Here is a 17,696-nt window from a genome sequence, read left to right on the forward strand (position 1 = left end):
AAATAAAATTACACATCTTCTTGGGTTCCATTTAATAGGCTTACACTTTCAGTTCACTCTCAGCTTTAAAATGAATTTAAATGTATAAATTCTAAGGCTTGAATAATGTTCCTATTATATGAAGTATTACTGTTAGATTTTCTCAGCTTAATTTAATTTCATAATGTGAGACATTTATCTGTCACACTTTGGCATAGGAGAACTGTAATTTGAAAAGCTCATATGTATAAGTTGCAATGTTCAAAAGCAAAAAGCAAACTCATAATGAGATACAATCTCATACCCTCTAGGTATGGCTATAATAAAAAAAAAAAAAGAAGAGCAATAATAAGGGTTGGCAATGATGTGGGGAAACTGGAACCCTCATGCATTGCTGGTGGGAATATAAAATGATGCAACCACTTTGGAAAGTGGTTTGGCAGCTTTTCAAAATATTAAACACAGAGTTACCATATGACTCAGCAATTCCACCCAAGAGACATGAAATCATATGCTCATTGAAATGTTTTCACAAATGTTCATAGTAGTATTATTCATAATAGCCAGAAGGTAGAAACAATCTAAATATCCATCAACTGCCAAATGGATAAACAAAACATCTACACAAAAGTATACCAGCTGAATATAAAAGGAAATATAAAGGACTGATAAATGCTACAACATGAACCTCAAAAACATTGGGCTAAGAAAAAAAAAAAAAGCCAAACACAAAAGACCATATGTTGTATGATTCCATTTATATGAAATGCTCCCCCAAAGGCAAATCTATAGAAAGTAGTTTAGTGGTATCTAGAACTGAAGGGAGGTGGGTGGGAGGGTTGGGGAATGGCAAGGGGCTGCTAATGGGTACCAGGTTTCACTTTGGGGAGATGAAAAGGCTCTAAAATTGGACTGTAGTGATTGATGGCTGCAGATTCTTGTGAATATACTAAAAACCATGGAACTGTATTTTAAGTGGGTAAATATATCTCAATAAAGTTTTTTTTTTTTTTTTAAACCTGTTCCATGTTTTGGTTCCTACAGCCGTCCAACTTTATTTCTTATCATTCACCAATATGAACCTTCTAATTTATCCATCCAGAGTCCATTGAAAACCCCACACTCATTTCAATTTCTTGACTCTGCTCACGTAGTTCTCCTACTGGGAATATCCTCCTTAGATTACGCCCCAGCCACAAATTCATTTGGAAGACTTTCCTGCCCAAGTCAATCCTCACTGACCTAATTTTCCTCTAGATTCCATACCACTTGCAACTGTTAATACTGTAACCTCAAATATATATGTAAAGCAATTTCATCTTATGTTCCATCAACAGCTAATTTTTGCCATAATCTCTAATTCTTGCCTTTAATCTCTTTTACCTTCTAAGAGACAAGCTAGCATCTTGAACACAGATGATATAAATGTCTGCTAAACAACATATGCACGCCTTAATGCAATTTCATACATATGTGTTCAGTAGTACCCAAGCCTTAACAAATATCCCAAGTTTAAAGCAGGAAACAGAAATGAAGAAATGGGAAACTAAAATGATGGAAAATGCTATCCATCTGTGTATTAGAGAAGTTTATGTTCTTATTGTGCATTTCAAGATGGACTTTTACTGCTGCCCTCAAACCTGGGTGTACTAGACGTCCTAGTATTTTTTCTTTTTAAGTAGGCTCCACACTGGGGGCTCAATCTCTCAACCTTGAGATCATGACCCAAGCAGAAATGAAGAGTCAGACACTTAACCAACTGAGCCACTCATACCCCCCAAGAGAAGGAAGAATTTAAATATGAAACTCCACTTCCTCCTAACAGCGGGGTACCAAGATTCAAACCCCAATACCTTTAAATGCAGTCAGGACAAAATTTACACAATGAAAAATGGAAGTACTGTACAGAGTGTGTGTGGTGGGAGTAAGAATGTCCTGCTTTCAAAGGATAGAGGGTTGGCAGGGGTAGAAGACAAGTCTTCTAAACCAAACTTCTGAAAACAACAAAGCAGGTCATAGCAAAAAGCCACAAATTGCTGATATCTGACCTAGAGCCTGACTGCAGAAGCCTAGGACCAACAAATTCAAAAGCATTTCTTTCTGATACTGTGAATAGGCAAGTCTAATTCCAGCAATATGAAATTCCTCAACCTGGCCCTGAGAGGGTACAAACATTGAACACTTCTCATTTGTTTAGCTTCAGAAATAAGTATTTTTCCTTTCCTCTATATTTATACTTACCTGGTAACTTGCCTTTTGTTGTTTAAAGGCCAAATACACATACTGTAATCTTTCAGACTTGCTTATGGGATTTCCCTGGTAGCAAAGTAGTTTTCTCCAAATGTGTCATTATTTTGGTCTGTTAAAGATTTTTTCTACTTGCTTAATTTGCTTTATATTTTCTTATTTGTAAAACCCCTTTAAATTATACCCTTCTTTTCCTGTCATTTCCTTTTTAATAGTCAGTGGTTTAGATTAAGGGATTATGAAATGTATTTAAGGTGGGTAATTTCTCACTTCAACATTCAGGAGACTATTAAGGTGCAAAGAGAAAATAAATAACATAAATGCCTAGAAGAGAATGTTTTTCACATTTATGTATTGTTATTTTATCATTGGCTGGCTTTTTTGAACTCACATTTACAGATGCTAACACTCCCAGTTTAAGTGTTCAACAAAGCATTTTTATTCTGCTTTTTTGTAGAAGGCTATCAAGATTTTTTCAAACTATGTATGAATACAGGCAGCATTTGATTATCATTTTGAATAATGACTTCCAAACATTGGGACAACTTCTCCCAGTGAACACTTGCTCAATAATAAGAAGAGCAGGCATCATTATCAAGAGTCCAAACGTACTGCACCAGAACAGAGCAGTTATACACAGGTCTTGTAATTTGATGGAATCACCCAGATGTATAAATAAGAACCTTGACTTCTGAGAGATAAAGAAATCACTGAATAAATGGAAAGAAATACGAAAAGCACCATTTATCAACACACACTTCTCTCTGCTCATTATTATATTACTGGTCAATGATGTTAAACAGGTTGTAAAATTGGTAAATAAATCAACTGCCTGTAAGTAAGAAAAACTGGTAACTTTTAAGTAATGTGCAGTAAGAGAAAGCTAACAATGCCTGGCATATACCAGGAACTCAAAAAAATTATTGCTGTACAAAGAATTAAAATCAGAGCCTTCATGAGGTATATGGAATATAAATAATTTCTTATAAAATAAATGTGTTCTTTATAGACATTGGAAAAGAAAATATGCACATGTATGTCTTCTTGTTTTATTTTTTAAAATATGACTCACATCCAAAACTATCAACTGCGGGTTGAATGTGCATGAAAGAGATCTGAAAAGCTTTATTAATCTCTTCAAGTTTCTCTAGTTCACCAATTCATAGTTACCTAAGGAAAGCAAATGGAGTACTAATTTAAAAATTCATTCCTTTCAGTCACAATGTCAGTAATATAGCCAGTAGGACAGGAAATCAGGGAAGCCTGAATTTTCTATATCTGTTCTTTAAGGATTACTATTGACAAATCTCCAAGATCTAGTTATGGTTTATCCACATAACTGTTACTTAAAAAAAAAAAAAAAAAAAAAAAAGGCAAACCCTCCAAAGAAAAATATCAAAGAGCAACCTATCCTTCAAGATGGGAAGCAAAACTTACTTCAACTTGGAACAGTTCTCCAGCCCCCTCACAGTCATTGGATGTGATTATTGGAGTATGAATATGCACAAAGCCACTGTCCTGGAAGAAAAGAAAAACCACTTTTTCAGCATATTTATATATAAAACAATTCTAAGAACATATAACTGATTATACTATTAAAAAAGCACTGAGAGAATGCCATATCAATTCTCTAGCCCGCCAAGCATAACTAATAAGATATCAAATTGAGTGTTGTACTGTGCAGAGAAGCACACTGAATTTTAAATCAAGAACTGACTGAGATATTCTCTAGTCCAACATGATTTCAAAGATAAGGAAATTGAGACCCAGAGAGACTTAAAGAAAAATTCACACAAATAGTTGATGGCAGAGAGAGCCAGGACTGGAACCCAAGCCCTTAGGATCTCTCTGACATATTTTTTCTTCCCACTTCCCTAACACACTGGTAGTGATTCAACACATACACACTCTCTCCAGGCTAATGCACAATGATGTCAACCCACACTGTTAAGGGACTACAAAGTGATCAATATGAAGCTGGGTTGTCATTTTGGAATGAGACCCCCAATTGTCATAAACCACCAAAAAGGAGAAGAAAGTTGACAAACAGGGACTGAAGAAATAAATAGCAACAAAGGCAGAAATGATTTTTAGGAAGTTTGTCATTAAATTGATGGCACAGTACACTACACATGGCATAGGCAGTGCACTTCCTTTGCCCCAAGGAAGATTCTGAACAGCAAGTCCATCCATTACTGAGGCGCCCAACTGCAATTCTTCCGCTCCAAAGTCTGAGCTATTTCCATTAGTGAACCACAAAAGCTGTTTGCTAATAGGACTGAAATAACCCAACAAATTCAAGGTTATGCTTCTTTCATTTTGACTATGGATGTAGGCAAAAGGTTACACTCAGTGTAAATGTTGCAGGTGAGCACAGAGAGAATTCAAGTGAACTTACGGTGCAGAGGCAGAATAGTAGTGTTTCACACAAAAATTTTGGTCTTGAAATCAATGCAATGAATTCATACATGCACATTTAATCTCTGCCACATTGTGCCTATCACTGAGGGAATGTAAAATGTCTCAGTGCATTACACCAGCCGCCTCCCAAATTGGCCTCTCCCTTCCTAAAAAGGTGGAATTCAAGTATTCGGGCTCTGATACAAAGTATCCAGTTAACAACTTGTCTTATGGTGTAGACTGATTAAATATTCAAACTATAAATTAGGAGTCTCAGAAAATATTCAAATATGTACTTAACCTGGGAGCTATGAACCTAGAGGTGCCACACAAAGCACATTACAGAGAACGAATGAAATATAATCAATAACATTACTGCATAAAATTTTTATCTCCTAGGAGCCAGAATTATGGACATGAATCATTTATTCCACATGAATACAGGCAACTATGAGCAGGAGTGTAGTAAACAAAGAAAGGAAGTGAAAAATCCAAAGGAAATGAGGGTGGTGAGAGGGAGGGGGAGAGGGAGGAGAAAATTTAACGGCTAAATGTAATTGCCAAAGTTAGAACTGGTCAATTGCCACAAGAAACATAACTGCAAATCTTATGAAAATAACTATATGGGCTTAAAAAAAAAAAGATCACTCAACAGCAGGAATTATTCTTAATACTTAATTAATGCTAAACCTTTCAAAAGGTGTCATCAGCTTTTTAAGCCTTAATGCTGCTAAAAGGCTTATATCAAAATCTAAAACATTCCCCCCAAAAGCTATAAAGAACAGAGTCCAAAAGTAGAATAAAAAAGCACAGAGAACAAAATCCAAAAAGAGCAAGTGTATAGGGAAGTAGAAAAATAAAAAGGAAAATAAACAGCCAGGAGTTGGGGAGTACTGTCTGCCTTCACTAGGGTAGTGGTGTCAGGGATCCATCCCACCCTACAGCAAAGAGGTCCCTGCTTTGAGACAGGAAGGCCAGAGAAGGAGCCAAAAATAAAAGTATATGCTTATTCAATTTTTCTTTTCTTCTTTTTTTCCCTTAAGATTTATTGATCTGAAACAGAGAGAGAGAAAGCATGAGCGGGGGGAGGGGCAGAGGGAGAAGCAGACTCTCTGCTGAACCAGGACCCCCCTCCCCCACCTCTTCCCCCCAGGCCCTGAGTGGGGCTCAATCCTAGGACCCTGTGAGCAGAAGGCAGAAGCTTAACTCACTGAGCCATCCAGGCACCCCTAGTCACCCAATTTTTCCGATTCTACTCACCACCTCTAAATATCTAAATGTTTTTCATACACAGTTTAGAACCAGATATTTTATAAGACACTGAGTATCTGAAAGTTATAAAACTCACATACTAAGGCCCATGCATATCACTCAAAACCTCATGGATTGTACTTTTCTTTTGCACTTACACAAAGTAAGCATCAATATTAATCAGAATCAACAAGAAAGAAACATGACAACAATTGCTAGCCACTGGCAAAAAAAGTGATAGAAAGACCAAAAAAAAAAAAAAAAAAGAAATCCATAAAAAGTAGTCACAAGAACTCGAAGACACAATAGTCTGGGGTCATTCAATAGAGAGGAAAAGAATACACACTGATGGGCTTCTAGGGCCTTGCCATACAGAAGAGGGAAAAATATGATACTCAAATAAAGAATCTGGACTCATCAAGAAAGGGCAAACTCTTCTACTGGCTCAATTAGGAAGCCAGGGAAATATGTAATATATTTTAGGAAATATGTAATATATAACCTCCACGGGAAATTGGAAAAAAAAAATGTGCCTAACTATTCTGTTATGGGAGAAACTTAGCTTTTCTAAATAATTCATTCTTGAGGATTCTAGATATCCAAGTACATAGCAAATGTGTCAATTTTATGAACAAACCAACTTATACACAAAATATTTTTGATTCTCAAACCAAAAAAATGACCTTCTAATCTAGAGATATTAGGAAAAAACACCTAGAACAGTACCTTTTTTAAAAATTTTATTTTATTTTTTTCAGTGTTCCAAAATTCGTTGTTTATGCACCACACCCAGTGCTCCAAACAATATGTGCTCTCCTTAATACCCACCACCAGGCTCACCCTCTCCCCTCCAAAACCCTCAGTTTTAAGTTAGGATACTTTAAGGCATGAAACTCATAGATTTTAAGTCTTTTTGTATTTTATTTTATGTATTTATCTGACAGAGAGAGAGATCACAAGTAGGCAGAGAAGCAGGCAGAGAGAGAGGGGGAATCAGGCTCCCTGCTGAGCAGAGAGCCTGATGCAGAGCTCGATCCCAGGACCCTGAGATCATGACCTGAGCTGAAGGCAGAGGCTTAACCCACTGAGCCACCCAGGCGCCCCTAGATTTTAAGTCTTAACATCTTTTAGTGATTCTGAAGTAGTAAGTCACAGAAATAATACCAAATACTAAATAACATAAAACTATTTAATATGCCCTTTAGTACTCTGTGATTTCAATTCAACCCTAAGTGTTAAACAAATAAGTGGTAACAATATAGAATTATCAGGATTATATTTTCCAGGACTTCACAATTAAAAAGCGAATTTATAGTACTCAAAAATTACCTGCATTTGTACCTAGAACCAACAGTGCTAAAACTCATTATTTGCAACCACTTAAAATATCATTTTGCTTGCTTATAATATTATTTTTTTAATTTCAGATTTTCTGTTTGTTATTTTTAAATTGTTTACTTATTTGTCAAATCTTCCAGTAATAAATGTATAAAGTAGGTAAAGCTCACTTGTTAATGGACTGCCAATATCACCACCTAGTGGCCAGAAATCTACAAAACTTTCAGTATATAAGAAGGTCTACTTTATCCACTGTTTAAAGCCATATGAGGCAAAAAACATTTTTAGATCTGAACAAATTTTCTGTTTGTGTGCTTCAAGCGCTACTGAAAAGCCATATGGAAGTTGCATAAGAAAGTTTATGAGAGCATATGGAAATGTACCCTTTCGAACTATAATAGGATGACATAGTATAATGTGATTATTTTTCTTTGTTTTATTCAAAACTGTATGCTTCAAAGCCATGATGCTCTTTAGCTGTTTCACCAGAAACTAACTCTGAAGGAGCTTTTCAAAGAGCAAGAATTCTCTTGGTAAACTTCGATAGGGCTGGGCCTACATGAATTTGGATGCACCCAAGAGAAGGGTATGATGCTAGACAATCAGCTGGATCTGGAGAAATGGCATAGGAAGGGGTCCAGAACCACTTGGAATAACACTGAACTTCATCTGCTGGGTTACTCCTGATCTTTGGGGCCCTCCCATCCACATGGGGGAAGGTCCCTTCACCTCATCAACACAACAACTATGTTCCCCTGTGGCCTTCCCAGGTACGGGTATGTGGCTGACAAGCAAAGCTAAATAAGAAAAAAAATGCCTTTAGGTGCCTACCAATCTATTTGATTAACACCAATAACTCTTCAAAAGTAGTGCTTACCACATATAAAATATGTTTATGACCAAGATGGAAAAACAGGGACCAGATTTACCCTCCCCCTTGAAAAAACTAAAAACAAAGAAACAAACAAACAAACAAAAATAAACTAAAAACCCCACCAAAAAAAAAAAAAAAACCCACAAGAAAGGATGGTTTTCAAGACCATGGATATCAGACACCAAAAGACAGCGATCGCTGAGGTGGGAAACAAACTTAGTGAACCCTATCAATAGCCTTGCTTAGTACTTTGAGATTGTCCAGGCCATAGCAGGAAGAGGAGGAAAATAAATTGGAGCCCAGCACATGCATGTGGGAAAACTATCATAGGCCAAGGACAGAACCATCCAGAAAGATTAGAGGAAACAATGCCTGGGGCTGGAAACAGTACCTGTTCCCACAAGCCAGACTGGAAACATTCAAAATTCACAAGACGCTAGGTAAAGTACTCAGGAAGGCTTTGCCTCAGTAGTGGAAGTTAACTAGCCCTAGACTACTTAACCGGCCCCATTCACCAAATCATAAGAGCAAGACCTAAAAGGTTCAAAAATTTTCAAGTAGCTTAACTGCACACCAAAACAAAGCTTAATAATATCCAAGATGGTAAAATTTTCTGTCTGGCATCTAACCAAAGACTGGCATATATGCAAAGAAGCAAGAAATCATAACCTGTAATGAGGAGACAAAAAGCAGTAAATCAAAAATAAATAAAAATAAAAGCAGTAGATCAAAAAGGACTTAACAACTGACAGACATGTTAGAATCAGAAAGACATAAAACAGTTATATATTTTTTTTAAAGAATTTATTTATTTATTTGACAGAGATCACAAGTAGGCAGAGAGGCAGGCAGAGAGAGAGAGAGGAGGAAGCAGGCTCCCCGCCGAGCAGAGAGCCCGATGTGGGGCTCCATCCCAGGACCTTGGGATCATGACCTGAGCTGAAGGCAGAAGCTTTAACCCACTGAGCCACCCAGGTGCCCCGACATAAAACAGTTATTAAGCAGCTATTAAAACTGTAAAAGTGTTAATTAAAACTGTATTGTGTATGTTCAAAAAGTTAAATAGAGATATGGAAGATATTTTTTTTTAAAGGTCCAAATAGTGCTTGTTTTGGCAGCATATATGCTAAAACTGGAATAATATAGAGAAGATGAGCATGGCCCCTGTGCAAGGATGACACACAGATTCATGAAGCAGTCCATATTCTTCCACACAAAAGGGGGGAAAAAAGGCCCCAATCAATCATCTAGTTATGAAACCTACAATGTTCGATGAAAAACGCACTGGATAAGAATAACAACAAATCAGTCATCATAGAAGAAAACATCAGTAAGCTTGACGACCTAGCAATAGAAACTACCCCCTAAAAAAAGCACACAGGGAAAGGGAATTTTAAAAAAGAGAACATAAGTGAGCTATGGAGGTATCATTAAGTGGCCTTGATATATGGGCAACTGAGGTCTCCAAAGGGGGAAGGTAACATAAATTTTGAAGATGCAATGGCTGAAAAACCTGAAGAAAACTAAAACACATAGATCCAAGAAACTCTACAAGGTCTAAATGCAAGGAACAAAGAAAACTGTGCTAAGGTACCTCATAATCTAATTGCTCAAAACCAGCAATAAGGGGACAAGCTTAAATCAGCCAAAGAGAAAAGTACCACGCAAGTAAAGGGTGCTTGGAGTAAGTAACTGTAACTATCAGAACTTTCAGGATAATACTTCAAGGTTACAATAATTCAACCTTTACACAAGAAATAACAGCTGGGGGTTAAAAAAGAACAGTTAAAAGCACCCAAAGCACCTTACCTTAAAGAAAGAATGAATAGCAGCCGTGGCTTCACTGCGAACCCTCAGTATAGAAGCCAGAGCATTAGTTCTACATCGAAGGTGAGGGTATTGTCTCAGATACTCCAGAGGATGCCTCTCTTTATATTTCAAAGGGAAAGCCTGCCAAAAATTGGAAAAAAAACAAATGAAAAGCTAAAAAAAGATAATGTTCTATAATAACAGTTTCCAGGACACTGGTTAAACACTAATGCGTCAGAACAAAATTAAAAAATTTTCCTTCTCTGTTTCTTAAGATAAGTGAATATAGTCCATGTTAATTCCAAATTAGTAGATTGGTAGGTAGAATCAGAGATGTGGGTGTGACTCTAGCTTTACCACTTACCAGGTGTGGAACCTTGGACAAAGTTAATATTACTGAGGCTAATCTGTTATTTTTCAAATTTTCATCCATTAGCTTATATCAGTCACTACTTACAAACAGAAAGATTAGGATATAATTATGCAAAATAGCCCACTGTTTGGCACATAAGAGTTCAGAATATTGTAGATATTAAAGATTATGTTTTCTACAGCTGTGTACACACAGCTGGTGTTCAATTTTAAAAATCACCCAAATGTCTTGAAAGCCCATAATCACTTATAATCAATTGGCACTGTTTTTCACTGCTTATCAACATGTCTAAGAACATGAAGGAGGGTCAACAGCTTTCTGTCGTCTGGCAGAGTAGTGTATATTTACAAAAATTTCAAATTATGACTCTATGTAGAAATATTATACCCTGCCCACCCTCATGTTTCAAGCTTAAGACAGAAACAAATCGTCAGACCAAAACCAAAGTTCCAGAAAAAAGGTAACAGAAAAGCTAAGTAAAAAAGCAAAATGGTAGCTTATTCCATTTAGTCTTATCTATTTCTTTTAGTGCACATGCTAATTTATTTCATAATAGAAATAAGTACCACATCTACTTAAGTCAAAAAAGGACCACATTAACAGGAGTCTGGGTCTGCCTGGGGATCAGAATGCCCTAATATCTAAATACTTAAAAATGAACTTGAAATCAAGGGGAAGAGAAGGTGAATGACAAAGAGAGAAGCCAAGAGAGAAAACTTTAAGAAGCATTAAACACATGGCAAATTTTAATAATCATTGTATCTCTCTAAAAAAGCAAACCCAAAAATGGTTACCATCTCCAATTCCTGAGTTCCAAAATATTTTCACAGTCCACTATTCAGAAATCTTGGGACCCAATTCCAGATTTTACATGTCAATTGGTATGTATTAGTATTTCTTAAAAAATTATTCGGAATGACATTTTTAAAAAAGTTGACCATTTTTCTCTTATTTCCTTGTATTTGTTTACCTCCAATTATCCAAAAGAAATAAAAATGAATTAAAATGATGCAATTTCCCTATACTTCCTCATTTTTTGTTCATTAAATACTTGAAGATAAGTATAGCACAACTACAGGGGAGTCAAATGGCTAGTACATCAATTTTAGCTGTGGCACTAGCCAGCAATATCACCTTGGGCAAGTCAGATCACCTGACTGGGCCTCATTTTCTCCAATTCAGAAACTGGATTAATAACCTATGATTTTATACCCTTATAAAGGTTATACCTTATAACCTCTTTATTAGAGTGATAAAGGTTTATCAGGTGATAAATAAAAGGTAGTAACAGACTCTTGCAAAAATAGGCATAAACATGTCTTTTTTTTTTTGAGAGAGAGAGCATGCGAGAGTGAGAGTGCACAAGAGCAGGAGAAACAGAGGGAGGAGAGAGAAAACCAAGCAGACTCCCAGCTGATTATGGACCTGACGGGGTTCTTGATCTCAAGACCCTGAGATCATGACATGAGTTGGAACCAAGAGTCGGAATCTTAAACAACTACGCTACCCAAGTGCCCCAAACATATCTTAATGTAGGATTTCTTATCTTTGCTCAGCCCGAGCATTATGGCACTCCAGCAGTGTCCCACGGAATTTTCTGTGATAAATGGAAATGTTCTGTATCCATGCTATCCAGTATGGTAGCCAGCAGCTGCCTGTGACAACCAAACACTTGAAATGTGGCTAATGCCACTATGGAACTGATTTTTTAAAAATTTAATTTTGATTGATTTAATATTAAATTAGTTAACATTAAACAGCCACAGGTGGCTAGTGGCTAAGGTACTGGTCCAACACAGTTCTAGATCCTGTAAAAGTCATTTCTAGGCAGGGCTTTCCTAAGAATATGGTCTGCTCGATGTCTCTGTCACTGAAGCTAACTGGGCATCCTCGTAGAAGTGGCAAGTTTCAACTGTGACAGGCATCCAAAGAGATGGAGAGATTAATACTTCACCTTCTCTCATAAAACTCAGCCATCTACATACTTTTTGCTATACTCTCTACATTCCCCAGCTCTATAGCCTGTTTCGATTATTTGCGAAGTCCAACTGAAACACGCTCTAAGTGCCATCTTCCCAATAATCACACTTAAATCAGACAGCTAATGTTTTACATTAAGCCTAAATAGTCCCCATTAAAGTATTAGAAAGCATACCTTGGCATCGCAATTTCCAACAACTTCAATTTTTTCTGCCTTCAGTTCCACATTTTGCTTTTTGGATGGACTTTTCACTAGCTGCCCTTGAACTTCCACAGAACTCCCAAAAGCCAGTTCTCTACAGTAACCAAAACCCAGCATAGACAAGGTATCATTATCTGGAAACCTTATTTTAATATAAAACTTGCTATCAGAACATTCCAATATTTAATGACAGAGGTTTTACCCTTCTTTGGGCAGCAAATAATTGAGAGAGGCTGAAGCAAAGAATAGATACAGGGTATTATTACGTGAAGATGTTAGAAAAAGACAGGCCTCCATCCAAAAAAAAATAAATAAATAAATCTTGCCATTTGCAATGACATGGATGGAATTAGAGGCTATTATGCTAAGTGAAATAACTCAATCAGAGAAGACAATTATATGATTTCACTCATGCATGGAATTTAAGAAACAAATCAGGGGAGTATAGGGGAGTGAAGGGAAAAATAAAACAAGACAAAATCAGAGAGGGAGACAAACCCTAAGAGACTCTTAATCATAAGTAACAAACTAAGGATTGTTTAAGGGGATGGGGGTAAGGGCATGGGGTAACTGGGTGACGTAATAAGTACTGTATATTATTAAAGATCGAGAATCACTGACCCTTAAATCTGAAACTAATATTACGTTAATTAGCTGAATTTAAAGAGAAAAAAAAAAAAGAAAAAGAAAGGCCTGAGCTTGAAAGATCTTGATTCCATATATTTGGACTTAAGCCTCAAAGCTCTGAAAAGTAGATTTGTTGAGAAAGATCACTCAGGGGGCAATATGAACACTGGATTAGAGAAATGGGGAATAGAGATGAAAGGGAAAAAAAAAGGTTCTTTTGTTATTTAAAAAAACAAAACAAAACAAAAAACCTCACCTACTGTCAAAGCTTGAATCTGCTACAACCTGAAGGCTTTCCAAAGATGATCCATCATTTATATGCAGGAACAATACTTCCTTCTGGGATCGGACTGAACGAATCCATCCCTAATAAAGAGTAATTTCTAAATGTGAGTGTAAAACACACAAACATTTTACATTTTCATTACACATGCACATGTAAGACTAAATGGAAAAAAAACAATGTCCTCAATCCCGTGTTAACAAATCAATCGCTTTTAGCTCACCGCTAAGCATATATAATTCAATATGATTCTTATTGCAGTGAGATACAGCTTTGGCATCACACCTTTTTGCTTTGTTAATAAAACTCACCATTCTGAATAGATGCTTAACATTCCAGTAGGTGAAGAGCCTAATTCACATCATCAATTTCCCCAGTATTGGCTATTTCACGTATTTCTTCCTGCCCCTTGCTCCTTTTTGCCACCACAACAAATAACAGGACACATACTTTCGCCCTTGTCTCCTTTTATATAAAATTCCTAGAAGGGAGATTATGTATAGACTAGAAACATCTCCATTGGATTTTTGTTTCCCTTTTAGAATGTATCACACAAAGTTCTCAAACAGCTTTTCATTGTGAACATATATTAAGTAGTACATAAGCTTTCAAAGACACTCTGAATTCATATGACAGGTACGTGTGAATACAAATGAGAGGTATTCTAGTAGACCAGTACAACTAAAAACAGGTCTCAAAGATCACATCCAACTTAAATTTAACTAGCAAAGAAATGGGAATATTCTATCAGACACTGAAAAACGGTGAAACTGACAGTGTTTGATTAACTATCAGCCACGCTTGGGAAAAGGGAGATGATTCTACTTACAAAACTGTATTGGGGGCACCTGGGTGGCTAAGTGGTGACCTCAGGGTCCTGGGATGAACCCCACATTGGGCTCCCTGCTCAGCCAGGAGTCTCCTTCTCCCTCCCCCTCTGCTGTTTCCCCTGCTTGTGCTCTTGCTGGCAAATAAAATTAAAACAAAACAAAACAGTATTGACCCTTACTTGTGTTCCCACCATAACCTACAGACCTATTATATTAAAGCTCTTCTCTTACTTATTTGCATGTCCATAATACTTTCAAAGTTTAGGAACCATGCTTTAGTTGCTTTGAAGGCAATTGTCAAGCACAGAGTAGATAATCCATTAATGTTTTTTAGTGAAAAAATATCTACCATGCACTGAAAATCTACTGTGAGAAGTGTTTTACTACCTTCGTGTACTATCTCATCACTTCTTCACAACAACTCTGTGGTGTGAACCTTTCTTACAAGTGAAGAACCTGGGCTCAAAGAAGTTAAATAACTTACTGAAGATCACACTGCTTGTTAACATAAAGCCTGAATTTGAAACTTTTTGGGGGGGCTACACTGAATAAAGTATACATTGCCTCAGTCTCCTATACAAGGCCTTTCACAATTGAGTGTGCCCATCTTTCTGGTTTCACATCCCCACGCTTCCCCAAAGGCAGCTGCTCTCTGGTCAGGTTCAATCAATAGTAATTCCTAAAGCACCACTGTCTTGCTTTTCACTTGTTAGTAAAAGGTAACAATTGTGAAGCACCATTTAAAAATGTGCTTCTGTTCTAAGCTCTTTATAAATATTTTACTACTTGGTCCTTATAAGAACTTAATGAAGTGAGTATTAGAGATGAAGAACATATTTAGGGAAGTGAGGATAATCTCTCTAAATAATTAACATCACAGTTCCCAAGTAATAGAGCTAGAATTCAAATACAGTTCTTAGTTCAAAGTTCAAGTTATTATCAAACTTCTCTAGAATGCTATCTCCCCCCCAACCCATGGTTCCTCTGCTTGAGGAGCTCCTATCTTTCAGGACTCAAGTGAAATGTCACTTAATACAAGAAGTCGTCCTTGACCTCACATAATTAGGGACGTCCCTCTATATTTTCTCAAAATTTTTATACCACCAATACTGATCACATTGCCCCAATTACCAGTCTTAACCATTAGACCAGGGCTGACCCACAAAAATATAATGTGAGCCACATTATGTAATTCTGCATGTTTTAGTGGTCACACTAAAGTAAACAGGTAACATTAATTTTAATACTGTATTTAACCCAGTTATGCCCCCAAATATCAATGTGTAATCAATATATATATTGAGATATTTTATATTTTGTTCTCCAAAATTGGTGTGTATTTTACATTTACAGTTATCCTTCAGTTTAGACTAGCTGCATTTCAAAAGCTCAATGCCACAAATGGCAGGGAGTTACTAGCTTAGACTGCGTAGCACTAAAATGAAAGCCTTTAACGTAAGCAGTAGCTTTTACCTTTGAATCTTTCTAGATTACCACTCCCAAGGGATCATTAAGGTATGTATGTCAAATAAAAGATGAATGGAGAAAGCTTTGGTTTGTATCATGGAAAAAATATGAAACCCAAAGAAATGCAGAGAGGTCACACTGCTAAAAATCAAGGATATCCGGGACGCCTGGGTGGCTCAGTGGGTTAAAGCCTCTGCCTTCAGCTCAGGTCATGATCCCAGGGTCCTGGGATCGAGCCCCTCATCGGGCTCTCTGCTTGGCAGGGAGCCTGCTTCCTCCTCTCTCTCTGCCTGCCTCTCTGCCTACTTGTGATCTCTCTCTGTCAAATAAATAAATAAAATCTTTAAAAAAAAATCAAGGATATCCAAGGACAACAAGAATAACTTCATCAGTGTTTCAGCAACCTATAAAAAACGGTCAAACCACATTGTGTGGTCTACTCCCTTAAGGGAAAATCTTCTAGGTGGAGCTGTTGCAACTGATAATAACAAGAGAAATAAAAGCAGCCAACATTTGACGTGAGCCATTCTTCTAAATGTCTGAATACCTATCACCTCAATTAATCTTCAGGATTCTATGAGGTTAAGGCTATTAGATTCATTGCCATTAAGAAGGAAACAGGTATAAAACACAATTGAGACATGCCCATAATTCATGAGCCACTTAGTGGCAGATCTGAACCTAGGCAGCCTAACTCCAGAGTTTCAAACTGCTACACTCTACTCTTTCTCCTAACGTATTAAACACACATTATACACAAACCCCCATTTTTAGGCCTTGGGGTGGTTAAAAGTTGGGGGTAAAAAAGCCATTGTTTAGTCCAACGAGTATTTACTGTGCGACATGTGTGAATACCAAGACAGTTTAAGACACGGTGTCATTTCTCAAGGAGCTAGCTCGAGGCAGGCACTATTAACTATGGATGTTCATTATGAAGGATAAAGGAAAAGGGGCTCGTACGTTTATGCTGCTGTATGACTAACAAGTTTACAGATAATGTCCCACCGGGAAAGCAAAGTTCCAGGACTTCACAGGCATCCCAACAGTTTTGCAAAGAGCAATGGTAGGCAAAGAAAGGAGAAAACTGTGAACGCACGAGTGAACCACATTCTCTCCTTTTCCTGTCACTCCTCCTGACAAGGCAAGCCTAGTCGTGGAGATGCCATTTAAGTCATTGAAAAGAAAAGCCCACCCCCTTCCCGTACACCAACCTGAACCTTAACGTGCTCCCCAATCGTGTTCTGGGCCCCAAGGGCATCCCGCACGCTCAGTCTGCATGAAGGTTTGTGTCTCGGGCAGGGAGTGGAGGAACAGGAGCGCAGGGCTCGGACCAGGCACCGGGCCCCAAACATCGCACGGCCGCCCCAAGCCCTCCTCGGGAGCAGCCCCGATCCCGGAGGTGCGGCCCTTGCCTAAGGTGAACCTCCCCCTCTCGACTGCTCCCCAATTATGGGCTGCAGTCCTGCACTCAGGCGCTCCACGCCCCCCGACCTCGGCTGCTCTCTGTCCCTTCAGGGGCTCCAGCTTTGTCTCCACAGAACCTCCACTGCGCTTCCCTCTCTCGGGACTGGGCGGAGCGGAGACAATAGAGTCAGTGGCGTAAGCCCCAAAAAACTGCACGCCGTGGCCAAGCGAGACACCTCACGGTCCCGCGTACTTTCCAAACCCACAGCCCAGACCGCCTCTCCCAGCTGAAGCAAGCGCGACAGCCGCCACCACGTTACACGCCAACGTCAACGTCATCACGCTACAAGGAGGATGAGAAGGAGCGTGCGCAGTTCTGACCCCAGTTTACGGAGAAGGCGGGCCAAAGGCAGGTGCAGACGGCGTGGGGAGGGAGCGGGCCAGAAGCTCAGAAGGGGCGGAGCTAAGGCATTCGAGCTGTAGGCGTCCTTGCTGGGGCACACGGGGAGCACACCTGGGACAGCGCCTGCCTCAAAGGTCTTCATTTCTAAAGCTTCCAGCTGATGCTGAGGAACACTGAGAGGCAAGGAGTGACTGAGGCAGAAGGAAAGCCTCCAGGAGACTTCGGTGTT

General features: G+C 38.3%; 1 protein-coding gene and 1 non-coding gene across 2 annotated transcripts in view; one reads left to right on the forward strand and one right to left on the reverse strand.

Moving 5' to 3' along the window:
• Nucleotides 1–17,386, reverse strand: part of NARS2 (asparaginyl-tRNA synthetase 2, mitochondrial) — a 126,860-nt gene extending 109,474 nt beyond the window's left edge. The window contains exons 1-5 of the mRNA XM_059391433.1: nucleotides 16,872–17,386; nucleotides 13,337–13,446; nucleotides 12,427–12,547; nucleotides 9,899–10,039; nucleotides 3,664–3,744 (exon numbers count right to left, since the gene is read on the reverse strand). Coding sequence (XP_059247416.1) covers nucleotides 3,664–3,744; nucleotides 9,899–10,039; nucleotides 12,427–12,547; nucleotides 13,337–13,446; nucleotides 16,872–17,012 — 594 coding nt within the window. The 5' untranslated portion in view covers nucleotides 17,013–17,386. The remainder of the gene's footprint in view (nucleotides 1–3,663; nucleotides 3,745–9,898; nucleotides 10,040–12,426; nucleotides 12,548–13,336; nucleotides 13,447–16,871) is intronic.
• On the forward strand, nucleotides 9,192–9,298 carry LOC132009306 (U6 spliceosomal RNA). The gene has a single exon (XR_009401860.1). It is a non-coding gene; the product is annotated as a U6 spliceosomal RNA (small nuclear RNA).
• Nucleotides 17,387–17,696: the final 310 nt, after the last annotated feature.

Source organism: Mustela nigripes, chromosome 1, assembly GCF_022355385.1.
Source record: "Mustela nigripes isolate SB6536 chromosome 1, MUSNIG.SB6536, whole genome shotgun sequence".
Classification (NCBI taxonomy): Eukaryota; Metazoa; Chordata; class Mammalia; order Carnivora; family Mustelidae; genus Mustela; species Mustela nigripes.